Raw genomic sequence first — 17,109 nt, forward strand, 5'->3', positions numbered from 1 at the left:
CAATTCTCCTGCCTCAGCCTCCCGAGTAGCTGGGGTTATAGGCGCCCGCCACCTCACCCAGCTAGTTTTTTTTGTATTTTTTAGTAGAGACGGGGTTTCACCGTGTTTGCCAGGATGGTCTCGATCTCCTGACCTCGTGATCCGCCCCTCTCGGCCTCCCAAAGTGCTGGGATTACAGGCTTGAGCCACCACGCCCGGCCTCAAGCTTCTTTTAAACGACTCAGCGACCCAAGTAGCTGGGATTACAGGCACCCACCACCATGCCCAGCTAGTTTTTGTATTTTTAGTAGAGATGGGGTTTCACCATGTTGGCCAGGCTGGTCTCGAACTCCTGACCCTCAGGTGATCCACCCACCTCAGCCTCCCACAGTGCTGGGATTGCAGGCATGAGTCACCCCACCCAGCCAGAGTAAATGTAGGCAAAAATTAATAATAATAATAATTTAGGAAGTAAGGGGATCTAGGAAGGAATACGAACTGTATGTAGCAAGAGAAACAAATGTATAGAACAACTTCAGTGAAGGGAGTGGGAAAAACTTTGGAAATGTGTGGAATCTGTAAGACTAAATATAACAGGAATTGCACATAGCACTGTACTCTAGTTAATAAAATTGTTTCCCAAGGGAGTGTGGGTTAATATTTCTGATTTATGTATGGAAAATTGAAACATAAAGTATACTAATAATAATTGTAACGATTACCTGAAAGAAATATAGACAGTCTTCTAGTCATGGAAAATACATTTTAAACCTTCATTTTTTATATCAGGTGTTTTTTGTTTGGTTTTTTGTGTTTTACTATGTTGCCCCAGCTGCCAGAGTGCAGTACCTAGTACCTATTCACAGGCACGATCATAGCTCACTATAACCTTGAACTCCTGGGCTCAAGTGATCCTCCTGTCTCTGGCCTCACATGTAGCTAAAACTACATGTACCATCATGCCCCAAACCTCAATTTAAATACAGATTTTTGTTGCAGATGTGATGATGAAAAATAAATACTTTCAAGCACAATTGAATATTAGGATAAAATCTGTGTGGAAGTTACTTCATAAAGGAAATGTGAGCGGTTTTTTTTAAGACGTAATATTTTTAATTTTAAAGAAGAGCTTACAAATTTTATTACTTTTTAAAATGGATGATGGTAGTTATCAAACTGTTATGGCATTTAGATTCAAATGGATGCATTTAAATTCAGTTTTGAACTTCAAATATCAATATGTAAAGCTGGAATACTTACATGTTTGAAATTAAACTCTGCTTCTATTTAAAATTAAAATATTTTAGATGTCAATTTTTTTTTTTAAGACGGAGTCTCGTCTCTGTCACCCAGGCTGTAGTGCAATGGCTCAATCTCAGCTCACTGCAACCTCCGCCTCCCAGGTTCAAGTGATTCTCCTATCTCAACCTCCCGAGTAGCTGGGATTACAGGCATGCACCACCATACCTGGCTAATTTTTCTCTATTTTCAGAAGAGACGGGTTTTACCATGTTAGCCAAGCTGGTCTCAAACTCCCGACCTCAAGTGATCTATCTGCCTCGGCCTCCCAAAGTGCTGGGATTACAGCCGTGAGCCATTGTGTCTGGCCTCATTTTAGATGTCAATTTAAGAAGGTAAAGAGGTGACATCGTTTTTCAAAATTATTTTATAGGTTATATGAACAAGCAAAAAAGTTGGAAATTCAACATCCTAGATAGCATCTTTTATGATATAGCAGGACTCAGCCAACTTGTTCTGTAAAAGGCCAAATAGCAGATATTTCAGGCTTTGGGGGCCAGATGGCCTATTCAAACTGTGATTTTTTTGTTTGTTTGTTTGTTTGTTATTGAGATGGAGTCTTGCGCTGTTGCCCAGGCTGGAGTGCAGTGGTGTGATCTCGTCTCACTGCAACCTCCCGGGTTCAAACAATTCTCGTGCCTTGGCCACCTGAGTAACTGGGATTATAGGTACATGCCACCACACCTGGCTAAATTTTGTATTTTTTAGTAGAGACAGGGTTTCACCATGTTGGCCAGGCTGGTCTCAAACTCCTGGTCTCAAGTGATCTGGCTGCCTCCGCCTCGCAAAGTGCTGGGATTACAGGCATGAGCCACCACACCCAGCCTAAGCTTTATTTTATTTATTTATTTATTTATTTATTTAGAGACGGAGTCTCGCTCTGTCACCTGGGCTGGAGTGCAGTGGCCGGATCTCAGCTCACTGCAAGCTCCGCCTCCCGGGTTTACTCCATTCTCCTGCCTCAGCCTCCCGAGTAGCTGGGACTACAGGCGCCCACCACCTCGCCCGGCTAGTTTTTTTTGTATTTTTTTAGTAGAGACGGGGTTTCATCATGTTAGCCAGGATGGTCTCGATCTCCTGACCTCGTGATCCGCCCATCTCGGCCTCCCAAAGTGCTGGGATTACAGGCTTGAGCCACCGCGCCCGGCCTAAACTTTATATTAACATCCTAAAGTTAAACAAGAAAGTTCTTCTATAACAAATAATCCCATTACCCAGAGGGAAATTCTGTCTTCAGTTTGGTTTATATCTTTCCAGATATTCAACTGTGCAGGCAGACAAACACACACATACACACATACACACACACACACCCCATATATGGTTTTAAAGAAATTATATATAATGTAGGCTCATGCCTGTAATCCCAGCACTTTGGAAGGCTGAGGCAAGTGGATCACCTGAGGTCAGCAGTTTGAGACCAGCTTAGCCAATATGGTGAAACCCTGCCTTTGCTAAAAATAGAAAAATTGGCTGGGCATGGTGGCAGGCGCCTGTAATCCCAACTGCTAGGGAGGCTGAAGCAGGAGAATCGCTTGAACCTGGGAGGTGGAGGGTGCAGTGAACCAAGATTGCACCACTGCACTCCCACCTGGGTGAGAGAGGGAAACTGTCTCAAAAAGGAAAAGAGAAGAAAAGGAAGGAAAAGGGAGGGGAGGGGAGGAGAGGAGGGAGAGGGAGGGGAGGAGAGGAGGGAGGGAGGGGAGAGGGGGGAGGGGAGGGAGAAGAGGAGGGAAGAGAGGGGGAAGAGGAGGGAGGGAGGGAGGAGGGGGGAGGGAAGGGGAGAAGGGGAGGGGAGGGGAGGAGAGGGAGGGGAGGGGAAAAAAAGGAAGGGAGGGAGAGGAGGGGAGGGGGAGGAGAGGGAAAGGAAAAAAGTAAAATAAATGATATAATGATATGGGCTGCATTTTTAGCAAAAAAAATGGGCCAACATATTGTTTTTTCTAAATTTGATTTTAACGCATATATAGACATTTCCTTGTCATTCTTTTAAATAACTGCTGATTGGTACATATTTGAGTAATTTCCAGTTTTGAAATTATAAGCAACAAGCATCTATGTATAAATATCTTTGTACACATGGGTGAATTTTTTTTTTTTTTTTTTTTTTTTGAGACAAGGTTTGGCTCTATTGCCCAGGCTGGAGTGCAGTGGCAGCATCTCAGCTCACTGCAACCTCTGCATCCCAGGCTCAAGCCATCCTCCCACCTTAGCCTCCCTAGTAGCTGGGACCACAGGTGTACATCACCACGCCTGGCTAATTTTTGTATTTAAAATTTTTCGGCTTGGCATGGTGGCTCATTTGTGTAATCCCAGCACTTTGGGAGGCCAAGGCAGTTGGATCACTTAGGGCCAGGAGTTCAAGACCAGCCTGGCCAACATGGCAAAACTCTATCTCAACTAAAAATACAAAAATTAGTTGGGCATCGTGGCACATGACTGTAATCCAAGCTACTCAGGTGAGGTACAAGAATCACTTGAACCTGGGCAGGCAGAGGTTGCAGTGAGCCAAGATCATGCCACTGCATTCCAGGCTAGGTGACAAAGCAAGACTCTGTCTCAAAAACAAAAAAAAGAAAGATAGAAAGAAAAAAGTGCTGATTTTTCATAGTGACGGCATCTCGCCATGTTGTTCAGGCTGGTCTGGAACTCCTGAGCTCAACCAATTCACCCACCTCAGCCTCCCAAAGCATTGGGATTATAGGTGTTAGCCACTGCATCTGGCCAGTGAATATTTTTTAAGGATAGATTTCTAGATGTAGAATTACTACTGGGTCAAGGATATCAAAATTTTGTATTGATGAATTGCCATCTGAAAGTTTTTATTGACATTTGGGGCCAGATAGTCCTTTGTTATGACATTTGGGGCCAGATAGTCCTTTGTTATGACATTTGGGGCCAGACAGTCCTTTGTTATGGGGCTTCATTGTACATTGTAGAATGTTTTACAGCATCCCTAGATGATAGTAGCACCCCCACTGTTGGACAACCAAAAATATCTCTAGATATTGCTAAATGACCCCTGGGGGTGCAAAATAGCCCTAGGTTCAGAACCACTGCCTCAGACATTTGCTTTCTTTTACTTTCCTTTTATTTCTTTCTCACCATCTCCCTTTCAACAACTCATGCTATCCTTCCTTCTTTAAGAAAAGACACTTAAAGGAACTTATGAGGCCAGGTGCGGTGGCTCACATCTGTAATCCCAGCACTTTGGGAGACTGAGGCGGGTGGCTTGCCTGAGCTCAGGAGTTCAAGACCAGCTTGACCAACATGGCGAAACCCCGTCTAGTGAAAATACAAAAATTAACCAGGCGTGGTGGCGTGCGCCTACTTGGGAGGTGGAGACAGGAGACAGGAGAATCGCTTGAACCCAGGAGGTGGAGATTGCAGTGAGCCGAGATCGTGCCATTGCACTCCAGCCTGGGTGACAGAGTGAGACTCTGTCTTGAAAAAAAAAAAAAAGGAACTTACAATTTAGTATATATCACCCTTCCTGGTATATTTACATTTTAGATATAGATGAAGTGAAAGTGACAATGACTAATTCAAGAATAACTATCTAATGATGGGATGAATTTTGATGGGAGAGATAATTTGGGGTACTTTCCTGATAGGCTTTAAATCATACTATGTATACTTAAACATACCGTTGGCTCTTCTTTTCTGTAGCAGTTTCTCTGAATAACAATGATTAACATCTATATTCAGAATGTCAAGTTCCTTTGATTTTTTTAAAGGGAATTCTATTGATTCAAAACAAAAAACAGAAGAGTAAGGCAAGCAATGCTTAAAAATCAAGAAAAATGAGATGAATTAGAGAAAGTAAAGTGTATTGTTTAAAAAATACTGTATTTTGGCTGGGCGCAGTCGCTCACGCCTGTAATCCCATCTCTTTGGGAGGCTGAGGCGGGCAGATCACCTGGGCCAGGAGTTTGAGACCAGCCTGGCCAACATGGGAAACCCCGTCTCTACTAAAAATATCAAAATTAGTCGGGTGTGGTAGGGGGTGCCTATAATCCCAGCTACTCGGGAGGCTGAGGCAGGAGAATTGCTTGAATCTGGGAGGCAGAGGTTGCAGTGGGCCAAGATAGCACCACTGCACTCCAGTCTGGGTGACAGAGCAAGACTCCATCTCAAAACAAACAAACAAACAAAGCATATATTTTTAGCAGGGCATGGTGGCTCATGCTTGTAATCCCAGGGCAGTGTGCTAAATGCAAGACAGGATAGAAAAAGGCACAAGGAAGTCTTTTCCTTGAATTTTAGGAAGGAATATGACAAGAGCACGAATTATCCAGCACAATGTATTAAATTCATGTGAAAGAGTCAAAATTCTCTTGAGATGAAGGAGATGGTAGGGCCTTTGGAGAGGAGACGGAATGTGAAATGGGCTTTAATTAGGGTTTTGACAAAAGATAATTGGAGGACAGCATGCAGAGGAAATAGCCTGAGAAAACATATGAAGGACGATATAGGTAAGCAACAGCAAACAGTCTATCTTGTAGAAGTAGAGTTTATAGGGGTTGGGGATGATAGGCTGTAACGTTATGTGACTTCAGTACCTAGCTGAGGAACTTGGATTGGTCAATGGGGCACATGGGTAGATTTTGAGTAGGGTGATTACAAACTTGGGGCCTCAACTTGAGAAAATTAATCTTGTAGCTATCTGTGGTATAAATTGGCATGGGAGATGATATGGTTTGGCTCTGTGTCCCCACCCAAATCTCATGTGGGGATTTGTAATCCCCAATGTTGGGGGAGGGACCCAGTGGGAGGTGATTGGATCATGGAGGCAGATTTCCCCCTTGGTGCTCTCAGTGATGGTGGTTGAGTTCTCACAAGATCTGGTTGTTTTTGTTTTTGTTTGAGATGGAGTCACGCTCTGTCACCCAGGCTGGAGTGTAGTGACGCGATCTGGACTCACTGCGACCTCCACCTCCTGGGTTCATGCAATTCTCCTGCCTCAGCCTCCTGAATAGCTGGGACTACAGGCGTGTGCCATCATGCCCAGCTAATTTTTTGTATTTTTAGTAGAGATGGGGTTTCACCGTGTTAGCTAGCCAGGATGGTCTTGATCTCCTGACCTCGTGATCCGCCCACCTTGGCCTCCTGAAATGCTGGGATTTCAGGCGTGAGCTTGCTTCCCCTTCACCTTCCACCATGATTTTAAGTTTCTTTAGGCCTCCCCAACCATGCTTCCTGTACAGCCTGAGGAACTGTGAGCCAATTAAACCTCTTTTCTTTATAAATTACTCAGTCTCAGGTAGTTCTTTATAGCAATGTGAAAACGGCTAATACAGGAGCAATTAACGGTAATGGGACGGCTGGGCGCCGTAGCTCATGCCTGCAATCCCAGCACTTTGGGAGGCTGAGATGGGTGGATCACCTGAGGTCGGGAGTTTGAGACCAACCTGACCAACACGGTGAAACCCCATCTCTACTAAAAATACAAAAATTAGCTTCAGTGGTAGCAGGTGCATGTAATCCCAGCTACCTGGGAGGCTGAGGCAGGAGAATCACTTGAACTTGGGAGGCGGAGGTTGCACTGAGCCAAGATTGGGCCATTGCAACACAGGGGTTGGAGCAACACAGCAAGATCCTGTCTCAAAATAAAATGAAAATAAAGGTAAAGAGACTAGTTGGGAGGTTATTTGTAATAAACCAGGATTTCTCTGTCTCAACACTACACTGCTGACATTTTGCATCGGATAATTATTTGTTGTGGGAGGGTCGTCCTTAATATTGTAGAATGTTTAGCAGTGTCTCTAGTGTCTATTTACTAGATGTTAGATAACCCCTCACCCCCTATATGACATTGCCAAATGTCTCTATGGAGGCAATATCACCCCCAGTTGAGAACTGTATGTGTAACAGACTATGTGAGAAATAAAAAAGGGTGGATGTTAGACATGGGTAAGGGCAAAATCTAAAAGCCTTGGCAAGTGTTTGGATAGGCGTGCAACTCAGAAAGAGGGAGTGTTGAAAGCTCAAACAGAGAAAGGTCCTAGAGGCCATGTACTGTAGTCTAATATGTTTATCATTGCTTGAAACATTGTAAACTCTCTTGGAAGGCAATTTGGTAAAACCTATTAATAATCACAAAAAGTATCTTACTTTTTGACCCGGCACTTTTATTTCTTAAATGATTCAAATGAAGACAAGGAATCTTTATGTACAAAGCAATTAGTTGCATGATAGACAGCGACCATGTTCTCAAAAATTACACCCTCATGCCACCACATTGCCTGTTTAATTTAAATTAGAGGCCCAGATTTAAGAACTCGAATTTAAGAGCCAGAGAAGTTGCAGCTAAAGAAACAAAATCCCAGAGGGGCAGGAAGGGCAGATATCAAGAATGCAAGTAGAGGAAAACATAACTTCTTTTTCAGAGAGAGGACAATGAATTTGAGAATTTGTATTGGAGAAAGGAGGGACAGAAGTTAGGTGGAGGAACTCCTAGATAGGGCTTCAGTCAGCGAATTCATCTGCAGAGCAGAAGTTTATACGGAACTCAAACTGCCTGGGGGCATTCCTTGAAAACAAGAGGTCTGCACTTTTTGGTGAGAAGTTGCCAGTGGAACATCCTGTTCAGAAATGAGGACATCCAAGGAACACTGCAATATGCAAAGACTAGAAGGAAAGAACAGTCAAGTAGCCATTTCTCCTGGGGAGTCTCTAGTAACTTGATTTTGTGCTTCTTGTTGTTTTTTGAGATGGAGTGCGGTGGCACGACCTCGGCTCACTACAACCTCCACCTCCCGGGTTCAAGCAATTCTCCTGTATCAGCCTCCCAAGTAGCTGGGACTACAGGTGCAAGCCAACACACCTGGCTAATTTCTGTAATTATCATTTTTTTTTAAATTGTTTTGAGTCTCGCTCTGTCGCCCAGGCTGGAGGGCAGTGGTACCATCCTGGCTCACTGCAAGCTCTGCCTCCTGGGTTCATGCCATTCTCCTGCCTCAGCCTCCCGAGTAGCTGGGACTACAGGCGCCCACCACCACGCCCGGCTAATTTTTTGTATTTTTCTTTTTTAGTAGAGACGGAGTTTCACCTTGTTAGCCAGGATGGTCTCGATCTGCTGAGCTCGTGATCCGCCCGCCTAGGCCTCCCAGAGTGCTCGGATTACAGGCGTGAGCCACCGCGCCTGAGCAATTCTTGCAATTTTAGTAGAGACGGGGTTCCACCATATTGGTCAGGTTGGTCTCGAACTCCTGTCCTCAGGTGATCCACACACCTCGGTCTCCGAAAGTGCTAGGATTACAGGCGTGAACCACCGCGCTTGGCCGCAACTTGATTTTTAAATTGCTCTCTGAGTGTAGATTCCTTGTTTGTTTGGCAAGGGTTCTTGCCGCTATAGCTTGAAGCCAAACATTTAAAGAAAGCCAGCGGGAGGGACCGAATAGAAGAATAGTGGGCGTGGCCAAGCACTAGGTGGCTGGAGGCCGCGCCCCCTTCCCAGAGTGCACCGCAGCCGCTGCATTCAGGAACCTCTATAGCGTCGGCCCCGGGCGGGCGGGGAAGAAGATCTAGTCCGGTCTCGCCATGGATGGGCTCCAGGCCAGTGCAGGGCCGTTGAGGCGCGGGCGGCCGAGGCGCCGGCGCAAGTCTCAGCCACACAGCGGGTCGGTCCTGGCCCTGCCCTTGAGGCCCAGGAAGATACGAAGGCAGATGAGAGGTGTTGTACCCTGCATGGCAGCGCTGAGGGCGCAGACGCTGCCTAGCAAGGACTCGGAGGACTCGAGGGTGGAGTCGACGGCCGACGACCTGGGGGACACGCTACCCGGTGGGGCGGCGGTGGCGGCCGTCCCGGACGCAGCCCGGCGAGAGTCATACGGCCACCTGGGGCCTGCAGAGCTGCTGGAGGCCTCGCCCGCCGCGCGCTCCCTGCAGACCCCGCCGGCGCGCCTGGTGCCGGCTTCCGCGCCGCCCGCACGTCTGGTGGAGGTGCCAGCCGCGCCGGCCCGGGTGGTGGAGACTTCGGCCCTGCTGTGCACCGCGCAGCACTTGGCGGCCGCCCAGTCGTCCGGGGCCCCTGCGACGGCGTCAGGGCCGCAGGTGGATAACACGGGTGGGGAGCCGGCTTGGGACTCCCCGCTGCGGCGCGTCTTGGCCGAGCTGAACCGCATCCCCAGCAGCCGGCGGCGAGCGGCGCGCCTCTTTGAGTGGCTCATCGCGCCCATGCCGCCAGATCACTTCTACCGGCGCCTATGGGAGCGGGAGGCAGTGCTGGTGCGGCGGCAGGACCACACCTACTACCAGGGACTTTTCTCTACCGCCGACCTGGACTTGATGCTGCGCAACGAGGAGGTGCAATTCGGCCAGCACTTGGACGCCGCTCGCTACATCAACGGGCGACGCGAGACCCTGAACCCACCCGGCCGCGCGCTGCCCGCTGCCGCGTGGTCCCTGTACCAGGCCGGCTGCTCCCTGCGCCTCCTCTGTCCGCAGGCTTTCTCTACCACTGTGTGGCAGTTTTTGGCTGTGCTTCAAGAGCAGTTTGGAAGCATGGCAGGCTCCAACGTTTACCTCACGCCCCCTAACTCGCAGGGCTTTGCCCCCCACTACGACGACATCGAGGCCTTCGTGCTGCAGCTGGAAGGTAGGAAACTCTGGCGTGTATACCGACCCCGAGTCCCAACCGAGGAACTGGCTCTGACATCCAGCCCCAACTTCAGTCAGGACGACCTCGGTGAGCCGGTGCTGCAGACCGTGCTGGAACCTGGAGATTTGCTGTATTTTCCTCGGGGCTTCATTCACCAAGCAGAATGCCAGGATGGAGTCCACTCTCTGCACCTCACCTTGTCCACGTACCAGCGCAATACCTGGGGTGACTTCTTAGAGGCCATACTGCCTCTGGCCGTGCAGGCTGCAATGGAAGAAAATGTGGAGTTTCGGAGGGGTCTGCCCCGAGACTTCATGGATTACATGGGGGCCCAGCATTCAGATTCTAAGGATCCGCGAAGAACCGCTTTCATGGAGAAGGTGCGGGTCTTGGTTGCCCGCCTGGGACACTTTGCTCCTGTCGATGCTGTGGCCGACCAGCGAGCCAAAGACTTCATCCACGATTCTCTGCCCCCTGTTTTGACTGATAGGGAGAGGGCACTAAGTGTTTACGGGCTTCCAATTCGCTGGGAGGCTGGAGAGCCTGTAAACGTGGGGGCCCAGTTGACAACAGAAACAGAAGTCCACATGCTTCAGGATGGGATAGCTCGGCTGGTGGGTGAGGGGGGCCATTTGTTTCTCTATTACACAGTGGAAAACTCCCGTGTGTATCATCTGGAAGAACCCAAATGCTTGGAAATATACCCCCAGCAAGCTGATGCCATGGAACTGTTGCTGCGTTCTTACCCAGAGTTTGTGAGAGTGGGGGACCTGCCCTGTGACAGTGTGGAGGACCAGCTTTCCTTGGCAACCATGTTGTTTGATAAGGGGCTGCTGCTCACCAAGATGCCTCTAGCCCTAAGTTAGTTTCTTGCTGATTGCTGGAAACAAGGCAGTAGTGATTCTCCCCTGCCACTGCTACTTTTTTTTTTTTTTTAACTCATCTTCTTACCTTGATAACCATCAGTGTGCTCACATTTACCTTTATGACTGCTTCAATGTCACAAACCTCAGAAGGTCTTCTAGGAAGAACCATCTCGTCTAGGTACAAAAGGAAAAGGAGAAGTTGGAGGTAGAAAAAAACCCTTGATCTGTGATCATTTCAGAGCACCAACTTCATCACCCTTAGGCTTCAGTGTACTGGGTAGCACTGACCGTGTCATTCTGCTTGAGACAGACATTAGATTTTTTTTGGAATTTGGATCTTTCATCTGAGTTCTTTTTCACTGTTTGGGGGGAGGGTTGGGGTCAGTATCCTGTTATTGTTAAATTTGTATGAACCTTAGAAAAGTTATTAAAGTGCCAAAGAATGTTTCCCTTTTCTAGGGCTAGATTATTATGTGGGATAGTTTGAAGAAATGCAGGAGCGGGAGGAAGATAGGGAAAATCTATAATGGCTGAAGTGAAAAGCAACTTGGGGTGGTTGTAGAATGTAAAAGGAGCATGTTAATCTCTTAAGGAAGAGAATCTCAGGCTGGGTGCAGTGCTCATGCCTGTAATCCCAGCACTTTGAGAGGCCAAGGCAGGTGGATCACCTGCGGTCAGCAGTTTGAGACCAGCCTGGGCAACATGGCAAAACCCCGTCTCTAGTAAAAATACAAAAATTAGCCAGGCATGGTGGCACGTGCCTGTAATCCCAGCTACTAGGGGGCTGAGGCAGGAGGATCGCTTGAACCTGGAAGGCGGAAGTTGCAGTGAGCTGAGATCGTGCCACTGCACTCCAGCCTGGGCAACAGAGCGAGACTCGATCTCAAAAATCTCATCTGATTGGGACCAGTTCACTAACTTTGGGGATAATTTATGCTATTTAATTATGCAACCCAATTCTAATAGAAAAATTATTTCGTACTAGCTATTTCAGTTTTAAGAACATGGTACTTTTTTGCTCACTGTTTGCTTGCATCCATGGCTGGCACTGCTGTCATAAGGGCAGCATGTCACCTAGTTGTGCCTTCATGGACCTTCGGCAACCAACTTTTAGCAAGCTAGCCATGAAGGAAGGCTGGTGTTCAAGTTACTTTCCACTCTCATTTTTATTCTGGCAGTTGGAAGAAACTTCCCCAAATCTGACAAGTGAATATTCTCATGGTTGGTGGAAAAGTGCCTGATGTACCAAAAAGAGCACTGGACTTGGAACCAGAAGACCTGGGTTTGGGGTGGTAGCTGGTAGGCAGCTGGCTGAGTGACCTGAGGTAGCTGCTATGCTCGGACACACAGATTTTGTAAGTATATTTTGGTACAGCTTGATTTCTGCACCCTGATCATTTAGGTTGTGTCTGGGACTCTTAAGAGTCTATCACCATAATGGATAGTTTTCTGTTTAAGGTTGAGAACTTTATAAGGTCTTTTTTAAAAAGTTACAAAAGCATAGACATACATTAAGTAAAAATGATAGTTCTCCCTCCAACCCCACTTTCCAGAGATAAGCACTATTTTTTGTTTGTTTGAGACAGGGTCCCACTCTGTTGCCCAGGCTGGGGTGCAGTGGTGAGATCTTGGGTTACTGCAGCCTCAACCTCCTGGGCTAAAGCAATCCTCCCACCTCAGGCTCCTTAGTAGGTAGGACTTCCGGTGTGTGCCACCATACCCAGATAATTTTTAATTTTTTTTTTTTTTGTAGAGATGGAGGGGTCTTGCTATGTTGCCCAGACTGGTTTTGAACTCCTGGCCTGGGGTGATCCTCCCATCGTGGCCTCCCAAAGCACTGGGATTTCAGGTGTGCACCACCATGCCTGACCACCAGCCACTACCACTATTAAGGTTAAGCTCATAAGGCTTTTTTGGGTGCTTAATCAAACATAACATGGTAGTATTGTTTTATAAAGACTTGTGTTTTTCTGATATGTCCTGTTTTGACCTAACTTTTAAATCAGTTCAAATAGAGATAACTTTTTTTTTTTAAGGGAGAAAATATATGAATAAAAACCTGGGGAACAAAAAAAAATAACAAAGACTGAGTGGATGGTAGCCAAGAGGGAAGGACCCTTTCCTGACTCTTTCTTCCTCCAAGCCTTGTTACTAAGTCCCAAAACATCCAGATCCTGGAAGAGGCTTATTAAAGGAATCAAGGCATAGAACTCACCCCTAGGAAACCTACCCTGAAAAGTTTCTTGGAGTAAAGTTTGGAGTGTTAGTGGTTCTTGTTCTCCTTTGGGTTTCAAGTAAACACGTTTTGCTTCCTCCCTCACTTTTCCCATGACTATCTCCAGCTTGAGTATTTTCTGTGTCAGCAAGTCCTTTTGGCTTAGTGTTTTAATCTAAATTAGAACAAATAATGCAAAACAAAACACCTGTACTAGGCAGCAAATTATCAAAAAACGAGCAAATAATGCAAAACAAAACACCTGTACTAGGCAGCAAATTATCAAAAAACGAGCAAATAATGCAAAACAAAACACCTGTACTAGGCAGCAAATTATCAAAAAACGAGCAAATAATGCAAAACAAAACACCTGTACTAGGCAGCAAATTATCAAAAAACGAGCAAATAATGCAAAACAAAACACCTGTACTAGGCAGCAAATTATCAAAAAACGAGCAAATAATGCAAAACAAAACACCTGTACTAGGCAGCAAATTATCAAAAAACAAAAAAAATTAATAAAGTAATTGTGGGAGGCTGAGGAGGGAGGATCACTTGAGCCCAACAGTTCAAGGCTACAGTGAGCTGTGATCATGCCACTGCACTCCAGCCTGGGCAACAAAGTGAGACCCTGTCTCTAGAAAAAAAAGAAGTAACTAATTGCATATGCTTATCAGTAGTAGGTGGTACATAAATGCCTGAGAACATTGTTCTCTTATGATATTGGTTGGAGATTTTTTATACCTGTTCATGAAAATTTTACTTCAGGGCTGGGCGCAGTGGCTCAAACCTGTAATCCCAGCACTTTGGGAGGCCGAGACAGGCGGATCATGAGGTCAGGAGATCGAGACCATCCTGGCTAACACAGTGAAACTCCGTCTCTACTAAAAAATACAAAAAACTAGCCTGGCGAGGTGGCAGGCGCCTGTAGTCCCAGCTACTCGGGAGGCTGAGGCAGGAGAATGGCATAAACCCGGGAGGCGAGCTTGCAGTGAGCTGAGATCCGGCCACTGCACTTCAGGCTGGGTGACAGAGCGAGACTCCGTCTCAAAAAAAAAAAAAAAATTTTACTTCAGCTTTTTGGGCATGATGAAAGGAACCTGCTAAGAAATATTTGCTTGGTGTGAAGTTGGTTTCTTGAATTACCTTTTCAAAGTCCTTTCTCCTCTATTCCTTCATCTCATCTAACAGTTTTGAAAAATTAAAACAATCCAGGACAGGTGTAATGGCTCACGCCTGTAATCCTAGCACTTTGGGAGGCTGAGGCGGGTGGATCACTTGAGGCCAGGAGTTCAAGACTAGCCTGGCCAACATAGCAAAACCTTGTCTCCACTAAAAACACAAAAAAATTAGTTGGGTGTGGTGGCACATGCCTATAATCCCAGCTACTTTGGTGACTGAGGCACGAGAATCACTTGAACCCAGGAGGTGGAGGTTGCAGTGAGCCAAGATCACACCACTGCACTCCAGCCTAGGCGACAGAGCGAGACTGTCCCCCCCTCCAAAAAAAAAAAAAAGGAAAATTATATTAATCCTTTCAGCTAGAGATTTTCTTTGGTGAGAGAACCCAGATTAGGAATTCAGAAAATTAAGAAGAAAATCTAGGGGCCAGCTCCTGTCCCTTATTCCTTCTCTATGCCTATTTGCAAAAAAGGAAAAAGTTTTAAACAACTTGGGTTTGGGGATGATGGGGAGAAAACAGGAAGGGAGGGAAATAGTATTTCTGAAACAATAGCAATAAACTGATTTTTGAGTGCTACTTGATAGGACTAATAGGATTTTTGTTTTGTTTTTGTCTTTACTAGTAGGACCTTATAACCCAATCTTGCACAGGTGCTTTGCATCTTCAAATGATGCGGCATCTGTGTCTGGGGTTTTTGAAAGTATTTCTATGGTGGGAAAAAGGGTATGTACATGTTTGAGGAGGACAGGGTCTGAGGAACTCTTGAGAGCCCTGAATTTTCTCTTGAAAACAGAGCTTGCATTTATTTACCCTGTTCTTGATCTCCTGAAGCATTTCTTGGTTTCCTTCATTTCCTAAGTTGAGTATCTTCATTGTCTGGTACATTTCCCTGAAAGATAAGAAGGACTTCTTAGATTATTCTACCCTGCCCTTTAAAGAAGTATGGGGGTACAAAATATAGGACTTGGAATCAGTTAAGAATCCCAAGTTCCAATCCTAACTGTGCAGTTTTCTGAGCCTTATATGCAAAAATGGTGTAATGCTTAGCTTATAGGAATACTGTACAGTTTTTGAGACAATATACTTGTGGGTTTTTTTGTTTGTTTTTTGTTTTTCCAAGATGGAGTCTTGCTCTGTTGCCCAGAGCTGGAGTGCAGTGGCATGATCTCGGCTCACTGCAACCTCCGCCTCCCAGGTTCAAGCAATTCTCCTGCCTCAGCCTCCCGAGTAGCTGGGATTATAGGTGTGCGCCACCATGTCCAGCTAATTTTTATATTTTTAGTAGAGATGGGGTTTCACCATGTTTACCAGGCTGGTTTAGAGCTCCCGACCTCAGGTGATCCACCCACCTTGGCCTCCCAAAGTGTTGGGGCTGCAGGTGTGAGCCACCACACCTGGCCATGCCTGTCTAATTTTTGTATTTTTAGTAGAGACGGGTTTTGCAATGTTGGCCAGGCTGGTCTCAAATTCCTCACCTCAGGTGATCCACCTGCCTCGGCCTCCCAAAGTGTTGGGATTACAGATATGAGCCACCGCATCTGGCCAAGACTATATTTGAAGGTGCCAATAGGTACCATTTACTGAACACTTTTATGACAGGTGCTAAACATGTCATCTCATTAATTGTCACCACAACTCTATAATGTAGACTATCACCTGCATTTGATAGATTGAAAAAAATGGGCTCACAGAGTTTAAATACCTTACATAGGCTCACATAGCTATTGCATGCCAGAGCTGGAATTCAAACCCTGGTCTTTTTGACTCTAAAACTTGTTGTCCCAATAGGCACTTGATAAATGTTAGTTGAATGTATGAATAACTTAAAACCATCCTGGTGGGGAGAAAAGATACATGAACTACATAAGTTTGACTTTCAATCTAATTTAGGCCAGTTTTTCTGTTACCTACGTGGGTGAGTGGTGAATGTGCAGGTGAGACTGTGCTTTTACTGCCGTTAGGCAGCCTGGAAAGTCAGGAGTATGTTCAATGAGCAAAGATGTGAGAGTTGGCCGTATAAGGTCATGGTGGGAGCCAGAGGTTTAGTGCTTACTTTAGAACAGCATCGTGGTTCTCCAGGAGCAGCACGTCTAGGAAGGTGTCCCTGACCCGGTCCCCTTGAAGTTTCAGGGCTAGGATGCTACGGCAAGCTTCCAGCCGTACACCTGGTGACTCTTCATAGTGAATAGCCCAGAGTAGAAGATCCGTCAGCTTGGGACTTACTTGCCCAATCTGTCCCAAAGCTGCAGAGATTAGAGGGGCAGCATGTCCCTGAAGACTGAGCTTACTATATTCTAGCATCCAGAAATAAATTGAGTTTTGCAAACAGTACTTTCCCTTTTGGATGGTAATCACCATTATAATTTTAAGGATAGGTTAGAGTGGGACATTACCTCCAAAGGATTCCTAGAAGAGGGATGTTCCATCCCATCCTTGCCCATTAGGATATTTGCCTATTTGGGGGATGAAATATAGAACAGATAACATGGAAGACCCACCTAGTCCCAGCAGGGTGATGGGGAAAGGAGGCACAATTATTTATCTATGACAAAAAGAAAAGCAATGCCAAATATTCTAAAAAGAAACTAGGCTGATTAAGGGGCAGGGTTTTAGGGCTGTAGCAGTCTTGAAACTGATCTGACTTATAGAGCGTGATAGTTGAGATATCCAAGGAAAACAAGATGCATCCAGCAGTGGATACATACTTGGATCTTATCCTTAATTCTGTTGGCTAGGACTGCCTTCTCAGCCCTGTCTTTAACTTAAGATTGACATATACCTAGACTCAGGATCTTTGACTAAAAATTGAAGAAGAAAATTATCTTTCTCTTCTCAGACAAGGAACATCTGAAAAGCTAAGATCATTACCTCTCCTGCACTTTACCCCTTTATTAGAGAGTTTCTGGGGATCAGTTATACTTGCATAGTGAAAGGTATTTTTTTTTTTTTTTTTTTTTTTTTTTTT

At 45.9% G+C, this 17,109-nt stretch overlaps 2 protein-coding genes across 10 annotated transcripts in view; one reads left to right on the forward strand and one right to left on the reverse strand.

Moving 5' to 3' along the window:
- Positions 1–17,109, reverse strand: part of HEATR4 (HEAT repeat containing 4) — a 52,015-nt gene that overhangs the window by 2,685 nt on the left and 32,221 nt on the right. For 3 of the 9 annotated variants that reach the window (XM_017882818.1, XM_017882815.1, XM_017882816.1), the window contains 4 exons: positions 16,198–16,387; positions 14,955–15,033; positions 12,977–13,136; positions 10,862–10,920 (listed from right to left, as the gene is read on the reverse strand). In XM_017882818.1, the coding sequence (XP_017738307.1) occupies positions 10,862–10,920; positions 12,977–13,136; positions 14,955–15,033; positions 16,198–16,387 (488 nt within the window). Of the gene's footprint in view, positions 1–4,925; positions 5,022–10,861; positions 10,921–12,976; positions 13,137–14,954; positions 15,034–16,197; positions 16,388–17,109 lie in introns of those variants that run through there. The other 6 variants (XR_001887461.1, XR_001887462.1, XM_017882817.1 and 3 more) reach the window with 6 other exon arrangements.
- Positions 8,634–10,829, forward strand: RIOX1 (ribosomal oxygenase 1). Its single transcript, XM_017882821.1, has one exon. The coding sequence runs from the start codon at positions 8,821–8,823 to the stop codon at positions 10,744–10,746; it is 1,926 nt and encodes a 641-aa protein (XP_017738310.1). The 5' UTR covers positions 8,634–8,820; the 3' UTR covers positions 10,747–10,829.

This window comes from Rhinopithecus bieti, unplaced genomic scaffold (assembly GCF_001698545.2).
Source record: "Rhinopithecus bieti isolate Rb0 unplaced genomic scaffold, ASM169854v2 scaffold_13259, whole genome shotgun sequence".
Classification (NCBI taxonomy): domain Eukaryota; kingdom Metazoa; phylum Chordata; class Mammalia; order Primates; family Cercopithecidae; genus Rhinopithecus; species Rhinopithecus bieti.